The 21,604-nt window shown below is 37.1% G+C and overlaps 1 protein-coding gene across 4 annotated transcripts in view; it reads left to right on the forward strand.

The window, feature by feature from the left end:
• Nucleotides 1-21,604, forward strand: part of LOC147168282 (pro-neuregulin-2, membrane-bound isoform-like) — a 61,819-nt gene that overhangs the window by 14,685 nt on the left and 25,530 nt on the right. For all 4 annotated transcript variants that reach the window (XM_086085067.1, XM_086085064.1, XM_086085066.1 and 1 more), the window contains 4 exons: nt 12,339-12,501; nt 13,487-13,605; nt 13,851-13,974; nt 20,699-20,757. In XM_086085067.1, coding sequence (XP_085941193.1) covers nt 12,339-12,501; nt 13,487-13,605; nt 13,851-13,974; nt 20,699-20,757 — 465 coding nt within the window. The remainder of the gene's footprint in view (nt 1-12,338; nt 12,502-13,486; nt 13,606-13,850; nt 13,975-20,698; nt 20,758-21,604) is intronic.

The raw sequence follows: 21,604 nt of genomic DNA on the forward strand, positions 1-21,604 counted from the left end.
CGTCTACTATTTCTCAGTACACCTCAGCAATCGTGTGCCAAAAATAGATTGTTTTACAAGTCGAGGAGAGATTTTGACAGGGTTCACATGATGGATTATTTTTTTTTTTAAATACTAATCACTTGGTGGTCTGACACTGAAAATCTAGTTTCTCCATATTCATATTTAAAGGTCAGCGTCACTCAGTATATTCTAGAGTCATAATGTGGTCAATTTTAAATGTTTTCTAATGGTTGTTTTGAGGTTGATTCTATGGAACTGCCAGTATAAAGAGTTTGGACTGGGCTATGTCATTCGAACATATTGCAAAAGTCGTTCAAATGTATTTGGCAAAGTCGATTAAATGTTCGGTAACATAGTTATTTGAACATATGGTTAAAAGTATGCTAAATGCTAAAAACATTCATTTTTTTCCCATAATGCCACAGGGCATTGACATGAGCACAATTGTGAATGCGGAAGTTTACCATACCATGTTTTTAGCATTTGGCCTGTATTTTATCAATACAGTACGTTCAAACAACTTTACCAATAAGTTAACGCACAGTACCAGCATGATAATTCAGCTTTATCAATAAGTTTGAACGGCTTCATGAAGATGGTTGAACGAATTTGCATTACATTTGAGTGACATAGCTCAGTCAAAACTGTCGAGCCTATATTGGCACTTCCATGTTTCCACATGAGGTTTTACCAAACAAATTCTTCATTTGAATGAGAAAAATAAATCGGAAGACATTAGTCAGTCTTTAACAATCAATTAATCGTAGTTTACTTGCTATTTCATATCATTATTCTTTTACATTTTGAGACGTTAAATAGCTAAGCTACAATGCTAACATTCAAATTACATGAAAAAAAAAATCTCTCTAACATTTATTGTCCTTATGTTGATGTCATACAAGACTTACTGATTTGAGGGCATGTGGCAGATTTTATTTCTATTTTATTGCTTTAGTTCTTTTTGTGTATTTATATCTTTGTGTCTGATCATAGTGTACTGCTCAGCAAACAAAGTACATTCATTGACAAAACAGTAAACGATTTTAGCCTTGATAGCAGCAAAACCTTTACAAGAAATGTAAACCTGACATAAGTGGTTCAAGTACTTAATGCCACAACTCACATTCAATTTTTCTTTTTGTGCTTTGTTTGATTTTGTTTAGCTGTATTTGACCTGTTCTTTATGCCTATCCCTGCTGGGCGAGGTAACAGATTCCTCTGGTCAAAGTTGCAAAGGAAATGGCAGAGGGAGTCTGACTTGCATATAATTTGTTAAGTTTGAACTTTGCCAATCAAACAGTGTGCAGCTGCATGATCATACAATGTGAGCGGGAAAAAGAATATATGCCATCCTGGAGCTATGTTCTGTTGCTCAATGGCAAAAAAATCGAGGTCACCTGTGATTTAATTATTATTTTTTTGATGAATTACATACACATATATTGAATTGCAATACATTTACTGTCAGCTATGTGATTGACCATTTAGCATTGGTAGAGAAGCAAAAAAAATAAATAAAATCCAAGCGTATACTGTGGGATAAGTGGTGTAAATACTATTTGTCATCCAAATGAAACACGATTTCCCATTATTAGGTATACATCGTTCAGTTAATTGTGCATGTGATTTGTGAATACATTTTGAGCCTCAACATTTACGTACCATAGCTTTTATAATGATCCATTGGAGTATCATATTTTTCGGACTATACGTCGCTCTGGAGTATAAGTATATAACTATAAGTATAGTCACACATTGGAAGGACATTTATTTCAGCAAAGCTCGGATTCAGAATGCCCGTTCCTTAATCGTGGAGGCACTACAAATGCGCACAGCTTTACTCTGACTGTTTGGAAACTTTATTTGGTTATATTAATAGGAGTGGCCCAAAAAAGGAGTGATTTTCTGAACGTACCCCATGTTGATGGCAGCAAAAGAGGACTAAACTCATTTATCTGTCAAAAGTTACATACTTCACTATACAGTATATATATAAAAAACAATTAGTATAACTTAATTTTTCACTTTGTATGTTATTACATAAAATTCACAAAAGTTTCATTCATTGAAATTGTAAGTCCATGGATACTTTCAGCTTGCATCTCTTCTATGGATTCACTTATTCTTTCAGAAAGCTGCTGCCATACACCCTCAATAGGGTTGATGTCGATGGATAATGGCGGCCACGTCACATATTTTTTTCAATTTAATACTAATAGCGGTTGCGGTATTTATTTATTTATTTTCACAACGGGATGGTGCATACCGTGCATGAAAATGATGTCACTGCAGAAGGTACGACTCTTGTCAAAGCAATGTAGGAAATGGTCAACTGCAAACTCCCTATTATATTGTAGAGCTTATTTTGACACCTTCAGGCACTCTAGAGTGGCCTACTATCTCACTCACCATGATTCCAGCCCACAATATAATTCCACCACTTCTTCTATCCTGTTCAGATATGCTGGCTATCCACCAACCATCCAGAACTCCATCCATTTTCACCATCTAAAGTAACACGGGATTCATCCATGAATGGAACCGTAAGAAAATTACTCGTAACTCTTTTTGAGCGCGCTGAAAATGTTCTTCGTCATGAGTTGGATGAGGGCAGCCAAAATACATGCTTTATGATTTACTGCTAGGATCGTACATTGAGACACTTTTTGGGACTCCAGATATGGCAGCAGCCTTGAATACTTGATGTTTATCAGTGGCCGTTTTAACAGCTGCTCTCTGAATACAACACATTTGATTGACATTTGCTCTCCAAGACGCACACAGATTATTTATCAGTATGATATATTTTATTGAAATTGCTAGTGTTTTTTTTTTTACGGAAGTGGACTGTGATGCTTCTTTTTCCCAATTTTGCTTGAGGAACAACCTCTTCAACTGGGAAAGTCATTTTAACCTTGAGCTGGATCACAATAATACAAACAACGAGGACTTTACTTTATGGAACACAAAAAAGCATACTGTACATTGGTGCATGTATTATACAGAATACCACCATTTACACCAGTGCTCTTTTTATAGATGCAAAAATAAAAAGGGGTTAAAATACTGCCATAATGTCTGCTATTATTTCATAAAGCATTTGGAAATACAATCACAAAACTGACATAGCGCATTCAGAAAGATGTCAAAAGAGAGTAAAAAGGTGAGACTTGTAGAAAAACACTCCTTATCCATGAAATTTGGATGTTATATCCATTAGGGGTAATTTTCTCCTGATTTTTAGCTAACATTTGCCAGCTGCCAAAAGCATCCCGTAGCCCGAGGAGACGGATCCCAGTAGTGGATGAGCGAATTTGTGACTGGTTCACCTGCTTTTGCAGCTGCTTTAGTCCTCCTACTATTCATTTCCACACTCATAAAGACATAAAAGTCTCTTCTGAATGACTGCTTAGGAAAGCCACAGCAATACAGAGTAAGATGCAAGAAAATATCTACCTTACAAATGTAATCCACAAGTTCTGTTGCAGATAGACCATTACTTTTACGATATTATCTAATTACACACACACACTTGGTCATCAGTACACAATAAAAAATGTTTTGTCATGTCAAAGATCAAACGACCATTGTTGTAAGAAATATTTAAAGTTTTGTATTTATTTAGTTCAGAGTTGTTATTTTGTTGTTGCTATTTTACTCTAACAATGCTATTTGAAACTTCAAAATTTGAGATATTCTAGAACTGTTTGTCCTTTTGGTGTAATCAAATTAAGTTGCATGACGCTTGACTATTCAAAAACAGTGACGCTTTTGTTATCACACAGTTGAAAGAGTATGCTTAGTTTATTCGCTGGGTTTCTGCAAAATCATAAACTGTGATCCGATCTCGAGTCACAAGAACAAAGGAACATTTATCTTTTTGTGGTCAAAGATCAAACCTGCACAATGGTCAGGAGACATTTAAGACCATTCCTCTTTACAAAAACTTTTTCAGTTCAGCAATATTCCTGGTACGTGTGGTGCGAATCGCTCTGTGGTCCTGCCACAGCATTTGGGTTGAGGTCAGGACTCTGATTGGGTGAATCCAGATGTTGTTCCCCGTCCTCCAGGACAGAGTCCGCTAGCTAACACGTCATAGATGGACAAACAAAACGTCCAGCGGTGGAAACTTCTTTTTTTTATTTTTTTTCCGGAGACACTTCTGTCAATCGTCAATTCTCGTGACGATGCAAAAAATACACAGACTGATCGGGGTGAGTACAGATGGTCCATCTCATTTCGTGTATTTTTGCGATTTTATATTTTGCATTCGCTGAAAATGCAGAAGCACTCGGCGAAAGGTGGGCATCGTCATTGACTGGAATTGATGATTGACGGAAGAGCCCATCTCGGCAAAAAGACAAAAATGTGATTTTAATTATTATTTTTTACTATTTTGTACAGTACTCGATATATATAACATGTTCAGTAGTGTTTACAATTTTTTTTTTTTTTGGTGTGCTCAATTGTGCTAATGTGTTTAGTGTAATTAGCTAGCTGGCAGCTATTAGTTCACTGTGTTTTATTTATTTTCAAGTTTTTGCCATAGTATTGGTTCGGTATTGGTATTGTGCCTTTAAATTAAAAAGCAAAAGCCTGCTGTGTCGGCCACATACAGACTTGGTACACTCTGATATTCTTTCAAAAAAAGGTGAGGCTGGTCAAGTGCCTCGGACAGCATATGGTGTAGATAAACCGCTATATAATTTACTAATTACCATTATGATTCCATTGTAATTTTTGTTGGACTATGATAATTTTTTTGGTCAAAAATACAATTAGTAACCCATTCGAGTTGATTCGGGATTCACTGCTTAATTGATAAGCAATTATCGAATGTGAATTTTGAATGTGAATCTGAGCTTTAGTGACAACACTGTGATTAACTTTTTCCTTGGAGTGATGAACATCAAAGGCAGCATTTTGATTTTCGCATCAACGCAAGGTTCCAATTTGGCAGACCGGTCTGCCGGGTGGGTCAGTGAAGGATTCTCTTTGTAATGTGTCTAGTGGAGTGACAATTTTGTGGCAGAAAGTTGATTTAAACCTTAGACCACACGGTCTAACGTGAAGTCTTTCATTCATAAATATGTGAACAGTGCGCACCAAAACGTCTGAATCAATAGTCCATCCAATTGTTTCGAATTTTTAAAGCGAATTTACTGAAACGGACATTGCGACTTATGCCCATTTCCATCTGTTTTTCTTCTGCGAATATTGAGAGGGGACTCCGCCGCTGTAGGTGGCGGTATATACCAGAGAGATGTGATACACCGGTAATTTAAAAGAAGAAGAAGAAGACCAGGAAGCGACTGCACCGTGCGATGACATCGTATGAGTTTTCTTTTGTAATTCTTGATAAACCGTAGCATTTATTTTCTGTTTTCCATCTAAAATTGCATTCATATTCGCTTATTTAATTAATTACAAAATTTATGTTTCGTCGTCCCCCCAAAAATATCTTATTTTATCGTCCGACATTGCTTTGGGACTACAAACATACGCGAAACGTAATATCCGGTCAAAACGTGCGACGTGTTTCCGGTCTTATTCTCAAAACCTGTTTCCATCGGCAAAATTCGCATTTTTATTTTTTCGATACACTTTAAAAACCACCCCCTCTAAGTGTAAAAACTTTTTTGCAAATTTTTGGCCCTTTTTCGAATTTCTAGCGTTTCCATTCAGTTTTATTTTCGCATTTCTTGAAAATTCGATAAAAAAAAACTATTGAATTATTATATTTTTTAAATCATCTCACAGGGTGGTAGCTAAAGCTATAAGACTAAGTGGGGTGGGGCAGTCTCCAATTTCTCACTTCATGGTGCATATTATGCTTGCGCCATGTCGAGACTCTAGTGCGTTCGCACTGAATGAAAGCAGCCACTTTGATTGGCCATGATCGGAGTCAACTTTGACCACTCCACCTGTGGCACAGCCCTCCCTCTGTCTCGTCTTTGAAATGACCAAGTAATTGCTGTACCGCTCAGAGGTACGTATCATGTTTGTTTTTATGTGGTAATACTTTAAGCAGACAGTGCTTGTCTAATGTTGAGACTTAGGTGAAAATCAAATTCATGCAGAAAGTGTGTTATAGTATACACTAAAGCACATGTGCCCCGAGTGCTTTACTGTGAAATATGAACGTACTCCCACGTATCTTATCAGGGTCAGCTGAGTGTCTGTTTATTGAACACATGGGAAGTCAAAGCTTCTTGCATATGATATTTTAGCTATAGTGAGCTTCTGTGTTCCAACAAATGTGACTGAGGAGACCATTAGAAGAGTTGGACAGTCTGATGCAAAGAAGAATGGGCTTTTTTGTTGACATACGGTGCTGAAAAAGTAGCCGTTTCCTTTACCTCCTCTGGCTCTTTGCACCCTGGCCATTTTTATTTACAAAAACAGGTGTGTGGTCACCGCTACTGTACAAACAAAATATTTTAATTTCATCAATTTGAATTTGGAAAGCTCTTTTGAAGTGGTCAACTGGGTCAGTTGGAGGTGAAAAAAAAACATGTAATGGAGCAATGATATGCCATTTTAGTTCCTTTTATGTTTGTGTGCCATAACAACATTTGTGTTAACATATTAATAAATGCACTATATGAACATTTACCCCTATAAAGCCTAGACCATTAAATACATTATATGAGAGAAAATTCGGATTCTTTGTAAATAGAGTATTTATTGGTCCTTTTGGAAAAAAAAATTTGCAAATCAACTTCCACATATGACTTTTGATTTGTGTCATATGTGATACATCCGGTCACAATGCTTTAAATTCGTACATTTATAACTGTCAAAAATATAATAATAAACAGATGTATCAAATATATTAGTATTTTCAAAAATCAGAAAGAACATTTCCCACTATTAATAAGTATAGGTGTCTCCCCTTTCTAAATTGGGGCGATCTTGCAAGGTCGCTAGAAGAAGAATCAGCAGCCCTCTAATGTCAGATCATATACGTCAGGGTTCTAATGAGAAAAAAATATTATACTCATGAAATAGATGGCTCAAAATGTCTTGTATTTAATATTATACGTTTGCCGTTATAGGGTTAAATGGAGTCTGCATGTAAGCAAAGTGCTTTGCAACAATTTTATTTTCCGATAGAAGAAGATCTCAGCTGCAGCGTTAATGCAGAAGAATCAGCAAGTGCGACTGTGTTGGCAGGGATAACATATTTTTTGCTGGGATTGCAACTGGGACGGAAATGCTACATTTGTCTCAAGTAGCTTTTTGGAAAAAGGGTCTATAACTAAGCCTGAATCAGTGACCTGAACCTAAAATAAAAGATTACCGGTAGCCTAAATTTCAATTCTGAAGAAAGTCAACATTGAATTTTTCAAAGCTCTTGATCATATTTCAAACAATTCTACACCGTTCAACATTGTGATAGCAAGACAATAGAATATTTAATATAAGGTCACCTTCATTGCTATTTTAATGATGAAATCATTGATAATTATTGGCTTGAAAAATATATTAAATGGAAAAAGACAATAAATCTAAAGCCTAACATTGAGCTAAAATGAAATATATTTAATGGAATCATATTTTTTCTCCTTTTTTTTTTTAACCCTTCACATACAGGGGAATGGACAGCAGGGGGAGGCACTGCCTCACTTGCCTAACCTGACCACACGTCACTGGCCTGAATATACACTGACAACACTGGTACTTACTTTCATGACTTCATGATGCCAATTGGGAGAGTCCGTCAGCATAATTAACAAATAGAGATGGGCAAGTACCAATACCAGGTATCGGTAACTGTGCCCTTATTTTGAGGTATCGGTACTTGTGACAGCGGTCGATACCTCTTGTGACTGTTTTACGATCAGAAATTATGTTAGCAATTCGAAAAATAGACAATTACAATTAATTTCATGCAATTTTAAGTAAAATGCTTTATTGGGATTCATATGGTAGTTCATTAAAATGATCTGTCATTGTTTTCTTTTGGAAATTTTATGTATCAAATGTACTAGTGGTATTGGTACTTGGTATCTGTATCGATTACTACTCAAGAGTTGAGTACTCATAGGTATTGAAAAAAAAGTTGTATCGAACATTCCTATTAACAAACACCTAATAGGAAAACTGCCATGATTGAATTTATTTATCAGTAATTTTAACATTTTTAATGTGTACATTTTCATACAGTCAAATATCAAAATGTTTATAAAGTAATTAAAAAGTTAGACCAACATTTTTCTCTCTCTGCATGTGTGTGTGTGTGTGTACTTGTACGTACTACATTGTGAGGAGCAAAATACGTCTTTAACCAACAGATTGTGGACATTTTTGTGAGGTGAGGACATTTTGGCCGGTCCTCACAACTCAAGACCTCTTTTTGAGGGTCAAGACTTGGTTTTAGAGTTTAGGTTTGAATTGGGTTATGGTTGAGGTTAGGGTAAGGAATGGGGGTAGGCAATCATTTTTGATGGTTGGGGTTAGGGGAAGGGGCTTGGGAATGCATTATGTCTAAGGATGTCCTCACAATGATATAAGTACAAGTATGTGTGTGTGTGTGTTTTAGCTGTTTGATGTATATTTGAATGATGAACATCGGTGTATCCCATAACTGTATTTTCCAAAGGAATAATAATTTGTCAGTCCGTCATTTAACTGTTTGTGTTTGACCCAAGTTTCAACTGTATTAGTTTCATTTGTAACAATCAGAACATCATAAATCTTATTTGTTTACATATTCCCCTCATTTTATTTGTTGACATTTTCCTTCCCTCACAATGAATCATTATCATTTCTAATGTATTTAGTGACTTTCTAATTCCCCTTTGAAAAGTGCAATACAAACAAAGATGATTATTCTCGGAGGTATTTTGTCACTGTGCTGTCTAAATGTCACATCCGTACTGCCGGCACTGTTCTAGAGTCTCCTCTCTCCCTATGAAATCTCATCTCATCTCTACATATGCTACATTGTTATTAGATTTCAGTCTCCATGATGCCCTTATTATGTCCTGCCGAATATCTGAGCAAAACATGAGATGAAAGCATCAGACAGACAGCTCAATGTCATTTACAGAACAATTTGTCATGAGGCGATACTTTCCAGCAATGATTCAACACACAGGATTGGCCAAATATCAATGGTTCATTATGGAAGTGGATCGCAGAGATTGGCCTGGAAGTCAAAGTTATTGGAATTAGTAGGCAGGTGATACATTCTTAAAGGGGAAGTCAATTTTCTTAACAATAATATGTGACCTCACTAGTCTAAACATGACATTCTCATTAATATTACATTTGTGGAATATGAGTTATGAAGCAAAATCCAGCCGTTTTTATCCATCTCGGGGTGCGGCCTGTTTGCCACTTGACATCACAGTTACTCAGGGCTCAGGCAAGGACCAATCACAGCTCGCGTGTTTTCTGAAGCTGAGCTGTGATTGGTTGTTAACTGAGACCTGGGCAACTGACAAAATGTCCGCCTTCCGATACTGATAAAAATGGCTGGATTTTGCATCTTAACTCATATTCCACTAGCACAATATTAACCAGAATACGGTATTTAGATGAGTGGGGCTGCATAGAACTGATTGTCAAGACATTTTTTGTTTTGGGGGGGTGGGGTGGGGGTTGTTGACTTCCCCTTTAAATATATTATAATTCAATGAACATGTTATTTGTGTTTGTTAATGTTTGATTAGCTGTTGATTGATGTTCAGGACAGGTTGTATGTCGTCCAAAAAACAACACCACGCTCGCAAATTGATTTTTCCCTGTTGTGTACTTTAATACATGAATTACTGCATCGATTAACACAGTTGATCAGACAAGCTCTAAATACTTTATTTCCATCAATTTTATATGCTTTCTCTCGAATTCTCAGTATCCCTCTAGGACTTTTAAAATCTTTTGATTAATTCATTGAGGGCAATACTGTCCTGTTTGTGCATCCTTTTTTAAGCGCCAGTCACATTTTGGGGGTTAAGTCTTTCTCTTTCAACCGACAACAAGGCTTGTCTTTTAATGCCGTCTGACACCACGTTTGAAGCAGAGTTGCTCTTCACAGTAGCAGGAAAGCAATGTAAACAAACAGAAAACTAAAGATGTTTGTGCAGATTTTGTCCGCCAATTACACCAGGGCTGAAATGCTGTACTCATCGTGCCTCTTCCGCCAACTCGATACAATTTTTTTGTGTGTTCTGTCTCTCTGTGCGGCCATGGTGTTTGGGGACCCGTGCTCTGGGTTATTGAAATCAGTTAGATCAGAAAACATTTTTACTCTTTTACATTATTATTTGTATGGATGGCTTTGGCCTATATTGCCGGCTACACTGTATCCAAACTTGAAGTGCAATATGATGTTTCACCGTCTCAGGGTGCTTGCTTTACTACAGCCAGCTTCATTCTGGGAACTTTACAGGTTATTGAGTGAAAGCTGTGGCCTTCAAACATACAGTATGTTATTCCTATACTTCAAACTACACACTTTTTTCGGCATCTATCTACTTCCACATAATTCATCCGATTCTCCTCATTCCAATTTTAACATATTGAAAAAATTCACACCATTCTAGGGTGTATTTTTCTTATTCCAAATATTCACGCCTTACCTACAAATCCTGATTTTGTACCCTATTTTCCCCATTCATTCTTAACGAGAGATTCTACATTTCACATTTACTTCCACATTTTTCATCCCATTCACTTCATTCCAACTTCAATATATTCCACCAATTCACGCACTTCCATCTATTCCACAGGTTTTCATTCAGCCTTACAGTCTTCACACGCAATTTCTCCAGAAATGGCAGTTTCTAGTTGCAATTGTGTTCATTATAGCGCTTAGTTAACTAGTTAACTAGAGTAAATTCAAACAGAAAGGGAGTGGACTACCATACCATAATAGCACGTAAGCAATCTGGACTTGGCTCCAAGTAAATATTAAAACGGCAAACAAATCACTCTCTACTCCAGCCGCCCGCTAATATGACAGCAATGATGTTCTCTTACTACAGCTTATTTCAAGGCCCAAGCCATAAAGAGAAGCAGCATCTGCTCGTATTCAAATGATTTACTTTGGCTTTTGACTGGGAATTATACATCACTGCCGTCTGCAAGAAAATGACATCTTTCCTGGATGTAACAATGTGTTGCAAGTTTGAACAGTATTGTGAAGTCCTATCATTATGGTTGGCAGCTGATTTTTGTTATGTGATGATATCTCCACTGCAAACAAAAAAACAACATGACAGGACAATAATGATAATGGTTTTGCTCATCACAAACTCGCACACACGCACGCACACACTTTCTTTCTTTCTTTCGTTTTTTTAAAGATGTTATATTAAAGATTTTTTTCCCTGCAGCCATCAACAAACTTCAAAAAGAAGTGCTCTACTGAGTCAGTATTGGGATTTACTAGAGATTCTATTGTGCTACAAAGCAGCCTTCTTTTTTTTTTTAGTTTTGGTGTTAATCTGTTGTACAAAATAGACTTGCAGCAAACTGCCTTGAAACTTTTTATGACCTTTTGCCAGAAATACAGTATTTATTTATTATTTTATTTACAGAGTTTTTGATTGCAACTTGAAGTGAACAATTGGGACTACTTGTGTAACAGTGTAGTATGTTTGATGCATTCGGTATCTGGACCTTCAATAAGAATTTACCAGACTTCTTATAGAACCCATCAACACTCTAAAACAGCATGCAACTGTGCCACAGACATCTTCTGGAGCAGACAAAAACATCAAATATTTCAATAAAATATATCATACTTACCAGAGATGCTGATTATGAAATGTATTTATGTATGCAGATCGCGACAGATGTGTTTTGCTAGTGGAAGTTGACTGTAACAAGTTTTGGAAAAATGCTGACATCATGCATCACCAGGGCGCTGGTTTCGTGAGGACAAATTTGAAATGTGATTGGTTAAAGAAAAATTCATTTTGCTAATATGGTTTAAGTTACATTGGCCAGCACTATTGATTCTGATGGTCTTGGGAATATTAGATTGACACGGCAGCACAAAGGGGCTGAAATATGATTCAACAACAACAACAACATAATAACAATAATAATAATAATTATGAATATTATTATTTATTATTATGGAAGCAAAGTGATCAAGACAAACACTACAAAATGAAGAGAATAGACTGTTGAACCAACATTTGAATTAAGTTTGTTAATGTGTGTCCCTGCTTGTGTTTGTGTTTGGCCCTGCCCACTGTAAAAAACACTCACACACACACAAGCCCATACACAAACCACTCATGCACTGGAGTGAAAACCTTTAGTGTTGTTAATTCAGTAAAACAAAATGTGAAACTTTTTTTTTTCTTTTTGCCCAGCCTCTGTTCCGAAGCTGCGACTGACGCGAGGCCAGTCTCTGATGGAAGGGGACAAACTGTACTTGAAATGCGAGGCGTCAGGGAATCCAAGCCCTTCCTTCCGCTGGTATAAAGATGGACACGAGCTTCAGAGAGGCAGAGACCTCAGAATAAAAACTAACAAGTAAGTCCATCAAAAGTTTATGATATGTTTATCTTTTTCAAATTTCCACTTCACCTCTCTTATTAATCACAAGACAAACAAGAGCACTCAGGAGAACGCAGACCTCAGCCAAAGCCAATCACCAAGACCTGAAAGTAGTAGTTTCCTCCTTCCTTGGCTAGAGTGATGCAATGATGTATGCAAGAGAAGATAAAAAACTTTCAGTTGAAGTGCTCATGTATTGTCATAATACAGTTCTAAAAATAGCTCACCAGTGATGGGACATTGTGATTTTCTAGGAATGTAGTATAATGTAGTTGAAAATGGGAATGCTGGCAGAGATTTATATAAAAAATAAAAACAGAGTGAAATTATTAACATGATCGAGTGTCTTGATCAGTGTTCTCACAGGTACCATAAAAAAGTAGCTTAGTTAAAAAAGAAAAGAAAAGTAAAAACGTTACTTTACTGATTACTTGCTTTAAAAAGTAACTACCAGTACGTTTGATTACAGGTTACTTTAATAGTTACATTTAGCAACAGTGTATGACTTACATACTGGATGAACCACCAGCTCACAACTTTTCAGGACTAATTTTTAACTGATCATCTGCTTTTCTTACATGATAAAGCAGTCCTCAACATATTCAGTTAAGGCTGCTTTCTTTCTTCACTGTTTAAATCACATAGAAGAGTGGAAAAAGATTAATTTTTTGACCTCATTTAAATTGACAACTGTGAAAGGCTATAATGAGGACGTTCTGCTAATGATGATGAAAACATGCATCAAACTGCAACATTACAGTAATTTAAGTTGGGCAAAATATGGAAAGGGAATAAAGAGCAGTCTTTCTGTGCTTTGTATATTGTGTTTTCTGACCCACCATTAATACATTATATTTAATACATGTGATGAGTGTCAAATTGCATTTTGGAATGAACCAAATCTGCTTCTTTTCTGCTTCTATCTTTACCTTTTCTCCCGCCCGCTTTCTTTCTTTTTAAGAAAAAACTCCAAGGTGCTGATCAGTCGGGTGCGCGTGGAAGACTCTGGAAACTACACCTGTGTGGCTGAAAACTCAGTTGGACAAGAAAACGTCACAAGTATAATCAGCGTGCACATCTGTGAGCATCTAACAAATTCAACTTGACTTTTTTCTCTTGAACCATGGTGCAGTTCTGCTGTAGCGTGTAAGACTGAAAAACGTACTTTATGACATATTCAATAAAATGGCAAACTAAGGGTACTACGCCGATGGTAGGATTTTCAGTGAAGTGCCTTTCTTAAAATGAATAAATAAATAAAAAGGGCAGCATTTGATAAAAAACAAACCAAAAAAAACATGTATTTTTTTGTATTTACCTAATAGTAACCACCACCACCTTGTCCCTGGGTGTGAGTCATGTGAGGCACTGCAACGACACAGAAAAGGCCTACTGCATCAACGGTGGAGACTGTTACTTCATACATGGTATTAACCAGCTTTCTTGCAAGTAAGTTGACTTGTCTTCCATTCTCTCCGTGATCACAGTGCAGTCACTCCTCCGATCTCGTTTCTTGCTGTCCTGCTATCTTTTTGTCCTCGGACTTGCTTTGTGTCGTTCTTTTCTTTGCCCTCTGTCCATTAGTTTAATCATGCCTACAAATTCCTGCAGTGGGCCCATTACACTGATTGTATTAACTACAGTGATGCCTTGATATGCAAGTGAGCCGATTTGTGAGTTTTTTCCGAAATATGAGCCACTTGTGACACAACATTATGGTGGCAGTGAACTCATCTCACAAATCATTAAAACATAGGCTTGAAGCTGTTCAATGACTATTTTAAACAATCAAACAAGCAAGGCCTGCTAACTTCATTCTAATATACACCCTAAAAACAGTCGGTTAAAAAATAACCCAATTTTGGTTCAAAAGCGATCGTTCTGCTACTTGCGCAAGTTTGACCCAAATTTTTGGGTTGCATTGCACAAAAACAGCCAAATTAGGTTGAGTTAATTTTGACCCAATTGTTTTTAGAATGCATAATAGCAAACACTGTCGACACGCTAACAGTTAGCATCAACAATAACAATTTTAGTACATAACACAATGGATATTTAAACACAAATAGTGGAGCAATACATGTATACAGATAATATGACAATTGACAATTCCTAGCTTACGGCCCAAGTCAAAATGGCGGTCTAACTAGGTGGAAAAAATCTCTCCACTCATTGTAATTTGATTTGTGAGGATTATTTTGATGTCAAAATATGATGAAATGTCGTTTGACTACTGTAACAATCTGCCTGGTTTGTATGCTAGTCACAGGCAAAAGCAATACAAAACGCCATTTGTTTTCACCGTTTAAAGGAAGCATTTGCATTGTGTTGCTTTGTGGAAATGTCAGAAATGACCGGATGCTCGGAATTGTCAATACTTACAGGCATACAGGTTTATTCTTTGCCCTTTAAGAAAAATAACTAATATTAAAGAAACCTAATGAGTGACTTTGAGTACTGTAGTACAAGTATCACTCTTCTTTGTTTGTGTCTGCATAACTGTGCAGTATAATACTGCCTCCCGGTGGCCAAGGCAGGCACATCAAAGGTGCAACACATTAAGTAAAATTGCAGCAAGAAATCATGAGGTACAAGCTGTTTAAATGTTTGCATTCCAATTTGTTATGTTATTCCTCCATGTTTTTATAGTACACAATCTTACAAAGTGCTATTTTTCTTTATAAAAAAAAAAGAAGTTTTTGTGGGTTTGGTGAGTCAGGAACAGATTAATGGCATTTCCATTCATTTCAATGAGGAGAGATTGGGTGAGATACAAATGTTTTGAGTTATGCGCGTGGCCACGGAATTAATTAAACTCGTATTTTGAGGCACCTTTGGACAGTACAAGGTCAAAGTCACAGACATACCCATTACTGTAAAGCAAACTTTGTGTTTTCTTTTCAATGAGCTCTTAATGTTTTTTACCGGCTTACGCAGGAATGAAGAATTTCAAATGGAAGGTCCCTTTTTATACCCAAATTTGAATCTGCTCACTGGGCTTCTCTGACAAATTAGAAATGTATAAATAATGTTCAAGAATGAAAGTAAATAACAATTATAATAATAATAATAATAATATGATATCATCACCAATATTAATATGGTTTCCAATTTCTATCCATTTTTAGTAAAACAACGAAAGTGAATTTAATCATTACAGGAACATAAATATGATTTTGGTTAATACCAATGCTATTACTTAGGGCAGCTGTGGCATAAACCTAACTAATTGCTGGTGGCCTAACACATTTGCATTGTGCAAATGTTGAAAATATTGTTATCAGATGCTAATTATGTTAAATTTGATATTTTGGCACTGTCCAATTTACATGTTTGGACTCATGTTTGGCTGTAAAATGTCACATTTTGTCATGTATCGTATGTATCTAAGGAAACTAGACATATACTGTTATTCAAACATGATCACTTAAGAGTCACGCTTGACATACAAGCGGGCCACAACATTAGGTACTTCTGCACAATCAAACAAGAGCCTTTGAAACGTGAAATGTGGAATTAATTGGCATTTTAAAAAAAAAACTACTTTTTTTGTGGCTATGAAACCGATAGAGTGTGCAGGATGTAGTGTACGCTTACATAAAATATGTAATAAAAATAACACACACTCCTCATGGTCAACTTGGGATCAGTGCACTCTACCAGTAGACCGCAGTCGACTTGTTGGGCACTCCTGTCGTAGATGTTGAGTCTATTAACTTTGAGTTCCAAGCTTTGGATGGTATTTTTCCCGATTTAATCAAAAAGATAATCCTTGAATACATATGTAATCATATTTGGTGTTCCCTATGTGATATTTGAGGTGGCCTCAGTACTTATCTTATCTTAGCTGGTTGCCCGCTTTGTGGTGTGTGTGACACAAAATATAACTTTTCTTTCAAAAACAAAAGGCACACTATTGAAAATTTCAGGTTTTCAATTGTAAAAAGTAGCCTATGACTTCAAGTCAAAATCAAGTTGTGTTTTCTGTAAGTGTTAGCCTAGCAAGTCGCAAATTCTACAATTGGTAACTCGAGTCTGACTCGAGCGCTCCATCCATTATGCATGTATAGTATGTCATCATATCTTGTCTCACGTTGTTGGCCAGTATTATTTGCTTCCTTAAAGTCTTGATTGGAACAGTTAGGACCCAACTGGCATTCCTTTTTTCTGAGAGAGCTCAGTATTGTTCATTCGGTAATTTTACCGATTCGACATGTCATCATCATTGCTCTCTCTCTTTTTTTATTTAATTTTTTATTTTGTATGTGCATGAGTATGTGCACGTGCGTGCGTGTGTGTGTGTGTGCATGTGATTGTGTACTCATTAATTCATCTAAAACCTATTACAAATCCCATACCAATCACCTAAACCGAATACTTCAGAATCCAGCTAGAGTCGTGAGGTTGTCAGGAGACCCGAGGAAGGATCAAAGAAAATAAAGGAAAGTGAAATCCAGCACCGACAGGACATCACCTACTGCCCACTGGTTTACCAACCAGAGTCTTTCACCAACCCCAGAAACATCTAAATTCCAACAAATTAGGGAGACCTCAAGAGACCAAAGGAGAGACTGAGGAAAGGAAGAAAGGATAGATGAAGCAGAGTGAGATCCACAGACATCAGCCTCCACCAATTCAACGACCAGAGGAAGAAGCAGATTGTGTCTGAATTTCGATAGATGCTGGTGTGGTGGATGTGGCATGCATGAAAACCTCCACCATAGAGGGGAGCCGTCAACCCCGGCCAGGACAGAGCAAGCACAACCCCCAGGGCCCCCGAGGCCACGGCAGCGCTGCCAACTGGCATTCCTGAAGAATTCATTGTGGTTCAGTTTTGTGTTTCTCCATACTGACAGTCAAGGCTTGTGTCAACTCCCCATTTATAAGAACAAATTGTCCTTTGTTTTTCTAACTTTTGTCATTGCAATGTTTAGTTACCCAGTCTTACCTGTTTAAGATTGATCCTACTTTATGCTTATGCAGCTTTAGCGAGACTTAAGTCTTTGCCAAGTTCCTAGTGTCCAAATAGTATATGAATAAAGAGTAACTAGTACAGTAAGTGTCTGGGATCGTTCAACTCTTTGCATTGTTCAAGTTTAGCCATGGTTTCTTGTCAGATGAGAGGTGGTGGAATGCCAGTTATACGATATAGCGCTGGCAAGGAGCCCGTTATTATCTGTGATGCTTTGTTTAGCTTTGTATATATTTTGTAGGCGTCACATGGTTTGTCAGTGGTGTATTGGAACAGTGCTACAGCCGTCTGCCTCAGTGGTTTGGAGTTTGCTGCCCGATTGGTAGTGCTTAGTGACTAAATGGAGGTTGGTCAGTGATGTGAGTTTTCCTTTCAGTCTGGAGATTTGCACTTTGAATGGGAGCGTTCTAATCAAGGCTTACTCCTAGCTAGACTGGAAATTGTTGTTTCAATTCATTCTTAATTTCCTGTTGGCTTAATGGTTGTTCAAGTCGACTAACAAGAACTTGGGTTTTGCTTGAGTTTGCATCCATAATACACAGGAGCAGGATTTATGTTGGTCACAAAAATAGAGTTTTGAGGTTTTTAGAGACATTTTTGTAACACTTTCCAGCTTAATAGAAGTAAGCAGTTATTAATTGTAGATATTGTGAGCGTACTTTTGTGCGAGTCATGGTTCACATATCAGGCAATGCTTTCTGGGAATAGTATACTCAGGACTCTTTTGTGTGTGTGTGCGTGTGTTTAGAGGAGGACAGGTTTAAACAACACCTCCAATCTTTTGCAGGGTTTTCCCTGTGTACAAAATTCAGAGGCGGCCACCTCCACCTTATTTGATTGCCACCTCCACTCTGTGTGACTGATAATGAAGGAATGCTTTAACATGATAATAGTCATGGTCTTATTGGAACTATTGTTCTCATTATTGGAACATGGAATTGTTATATGTTGCCTGTAAAAAAATTAAAGCGAGTCAGTTGAATTTACAGAAATACATGCACATCATGGCGCATGGTCAGGATTAGGGATGTTTGATACCACTTTTTTCCCGACCGATATGCAACTCTTGAGTAGTCACCGCTACTGATACCAAATACCGATACCACTAGTAAATAAAATTCCCCACCCATAAATAACAGATTATTTTAAAGAAAGGTATATATATCCAAATATATTGTTTTCCCTTAAAATTGCAAGTTAATGGCAATTTTGTATTCATATAATTCCTAATTTCTTGTCCCTGATCGTAAAAGATAATGGTATTATCATAGTCAGGATACCACCTCTGCCTCAAATTCAGCCAGAAAAAAACCCTGTTATGGCATTGCTTAAATTCCTGGTTGGTTGACTACTTCTGATTAGCTCTTATTATTATTAGGAAAATCTCATCAAATGGAAATAAAACAATATTGTATATATGTACCTAATGTTGTGGCAGATATGTTTTTTAAACAATTCAAGATTGATGGCTTCTCCAGCAGTCCTTATAAGTATTTATTCCCTCGCCTACTACTGTACAGTATGCAACATATCAGTGAATATTATTTTATCTAAATATTTTAAAATACAAGATGTCTAAAACCACAACCAAAACACTCTCATTTAAATATGTAAGATGTCCAGGTTTTGTGCGAGTAGAGGCTGTGAAATGGGAAACCACAATATTTGTTATGAATCGGCAATGTTACTATTTTAAGCGTGACAACCAAACCTTGAGACAACTTACTGCGCAAGAGTCAGATAAACAAATTGCATCCATTGTTGTTGCAGACACTTTTTTTTAGCATTATTTTTAAGTTGCTGTCAGAGAACCGAAGAGAAAAAGAACAACAGCTAATCAGACAAACACTTCTACAGTTTCCAATGAAAAACTCTTCCTTCATTCTTCAGTCTCAAGAACAATAGACGCTGACAGAGCTGTTGCTGGATCTGTGCTGCTAATTTGAGTGACTTTGACAACGTGACAGCGACCAGTTGTAATACAGCACTGGACTCGCACAGCAAGAAAAGATTTCAACACATACTACAGTATATCCTGTTCAAACTGTATAAAACAATCTTCACGCAATTATATAAAGTTTCTTTACAAAGTGACATTGCCAACAACTTACTTGACATGTATATCACAGCATTTTCTGCCATTGTCGCAGCTTTGAATGAGTGGGGGCCATTTGGTCTGCATCTGAAACTCTCATGTAAATGTAGTCATCGTTTCCTCTCCTCTCACACATTAAAAGGTGTAACGTGGTGGAGACTGCCGAATTTAAGCATTTTAGGTAGCGCTAACGTTTTTTTTTATCATGGAACATTCAGGAGATGACTGCAAGTGCAAAATGTCATAGGTGATGATTGATGAAGCATGACTCCTTCTTGTGACTGTCTCTAAGTAAGACCTATTCAGAAGCTCCAAAATTGCATCATTGAACACCGCAATAATTTTTGTATGCACAATACGGGATTTCACAAATGAGCGGGAACATTTGCTTCGCCCGGCGCCTCTTATTTTGCCCCCAAACATTTCGTGAATCAGGCCGGCCTTGGTTACTGATTATCATATTTGTTTGTAGGATTTCCTTTTAACTTTTGGTCAATGGAATAAGCAAATCAATTCCATATCCAACACTTTAATTCAGATACAATAATAATGTTTAATGTTAGCTGCTGAACGTTATTATTGTGCTTGTATTTTGCAGTGGTGTAGAATTGCCCCGCCAAATGTGAGTCATATCCTATTTAGTTAATCAAAACTGAACATTTCCTATACTTACCTCAGTTAGTGTTTATGGTTAGGTTGTGCAAATGTACCTAATGAAGTGCCCGGTAAATGTGTGTACATTACATGTTTATGTATGTGTGTACATGTAAATGTAGGGCTTGGGTGTTTGCCTGCACCCTTACTTCCCAGACTACCATCACATGACCGTCATTACTGTGATGATGCCCTTACTGCATCACTGCTATCATGTATTGATGGCGGTGATATGACAGTATGCAGGCCATCTTTTTTTCTGTACTTGGTGGATTGTGTTGTTTCTAATTCAACATTCTCTGTACTTTCTTGTGTCTCCTTCCTCCCCTTTCTCCTCCTCCCCTCTTTTCTGTCTCTGTGTTTTACTCCTAATGTACCCCCTCTTCCACCCCTGTAATCTTTAACCTCAAACCCTTCTCTTGCCCCTCTATGTCTTGTTTTCCCTCCATCAGGTGTCCCAATGACTATACGGGGGAACGCTGTGAAAACTCCGTCATGGCCGGTTTCTACAGTATGTCCATTTGTTCTTGTCTGTCTCCTTCCACTGAGATGCGGCATGCTATATTAGAAGGGTTGTACAGTACATATTGTGAATACAGTATACGCGTGTTTGCATGCTGTGTGCTCACTCGTTTCTCTGGTACTTCTCTGGTCAACACTTTTTAATTATTACATTTTAGATCATATACTATCTTAAATTGTTTCAAATGTTTACATTGGATACAGAGGATTTTATTTAATGGCAAACTGTACTTTAAAGATGGATGACCCATTGGTGTTGCTAAACCAATCAAGGCAAATCTGCAATCATGAAGCATAATACTGGACATATTATTTCATTATAGTGGCTAGGGGCTTTTTATTTCTTCAACCGCAGAGGAAATCAAAAGTCTTGTAGGTTTGAGGTATTTGTTAGTGGCGCTCTTCATTTGTATAAATAGATTTTTTTTACAAGGTTAAAGAGTATAACTGTACTCCCGTTTGTGGATAATACTTGTTGGAGCGTTCCTCACATTGATCAGAAGTGATCTGCGTTTAGGGAGGGTGTGGGAATTACATACGTCAATGAATTTTGAGCATCCGTCATTCGGCAACAATCATCAACTGTCGGGACACCCTTCCGTTATCGTCAGTCCGTCAATATGTCATTTGTTGATTGCTCAGCGGAACGATTGCCGAATTTATTGACGGATTGATGATTACATTGATGGATGAAAACCCCTTTCCATCACAGCTTAGTTCATCAATTTTTCAAAATGTCTCATCAATCGACAACAAAATGGACATCCGTCATTGATGGATTGATGGAATTCCCACCTCTGGATATCAGTCACAGTAAACAGTCACAGGCACCTATT

The sequence above is a fragment of the Leptonotus elevatus genome, chromosome 9 (genome assembly GCF_054856555.1).
Source record: "Leptonotus elevatus isolate MCC_2025b chromosome 9, RoL_Lele_1.0, whole genome shotgun sequence".
NCBI classification, from domain to species: Eukaryota; Metazoa; Chordata; class Actinopteri; order Syngnathiformes; family Syngnathidae; genus Leptonotus; species Leptonotus elevatus.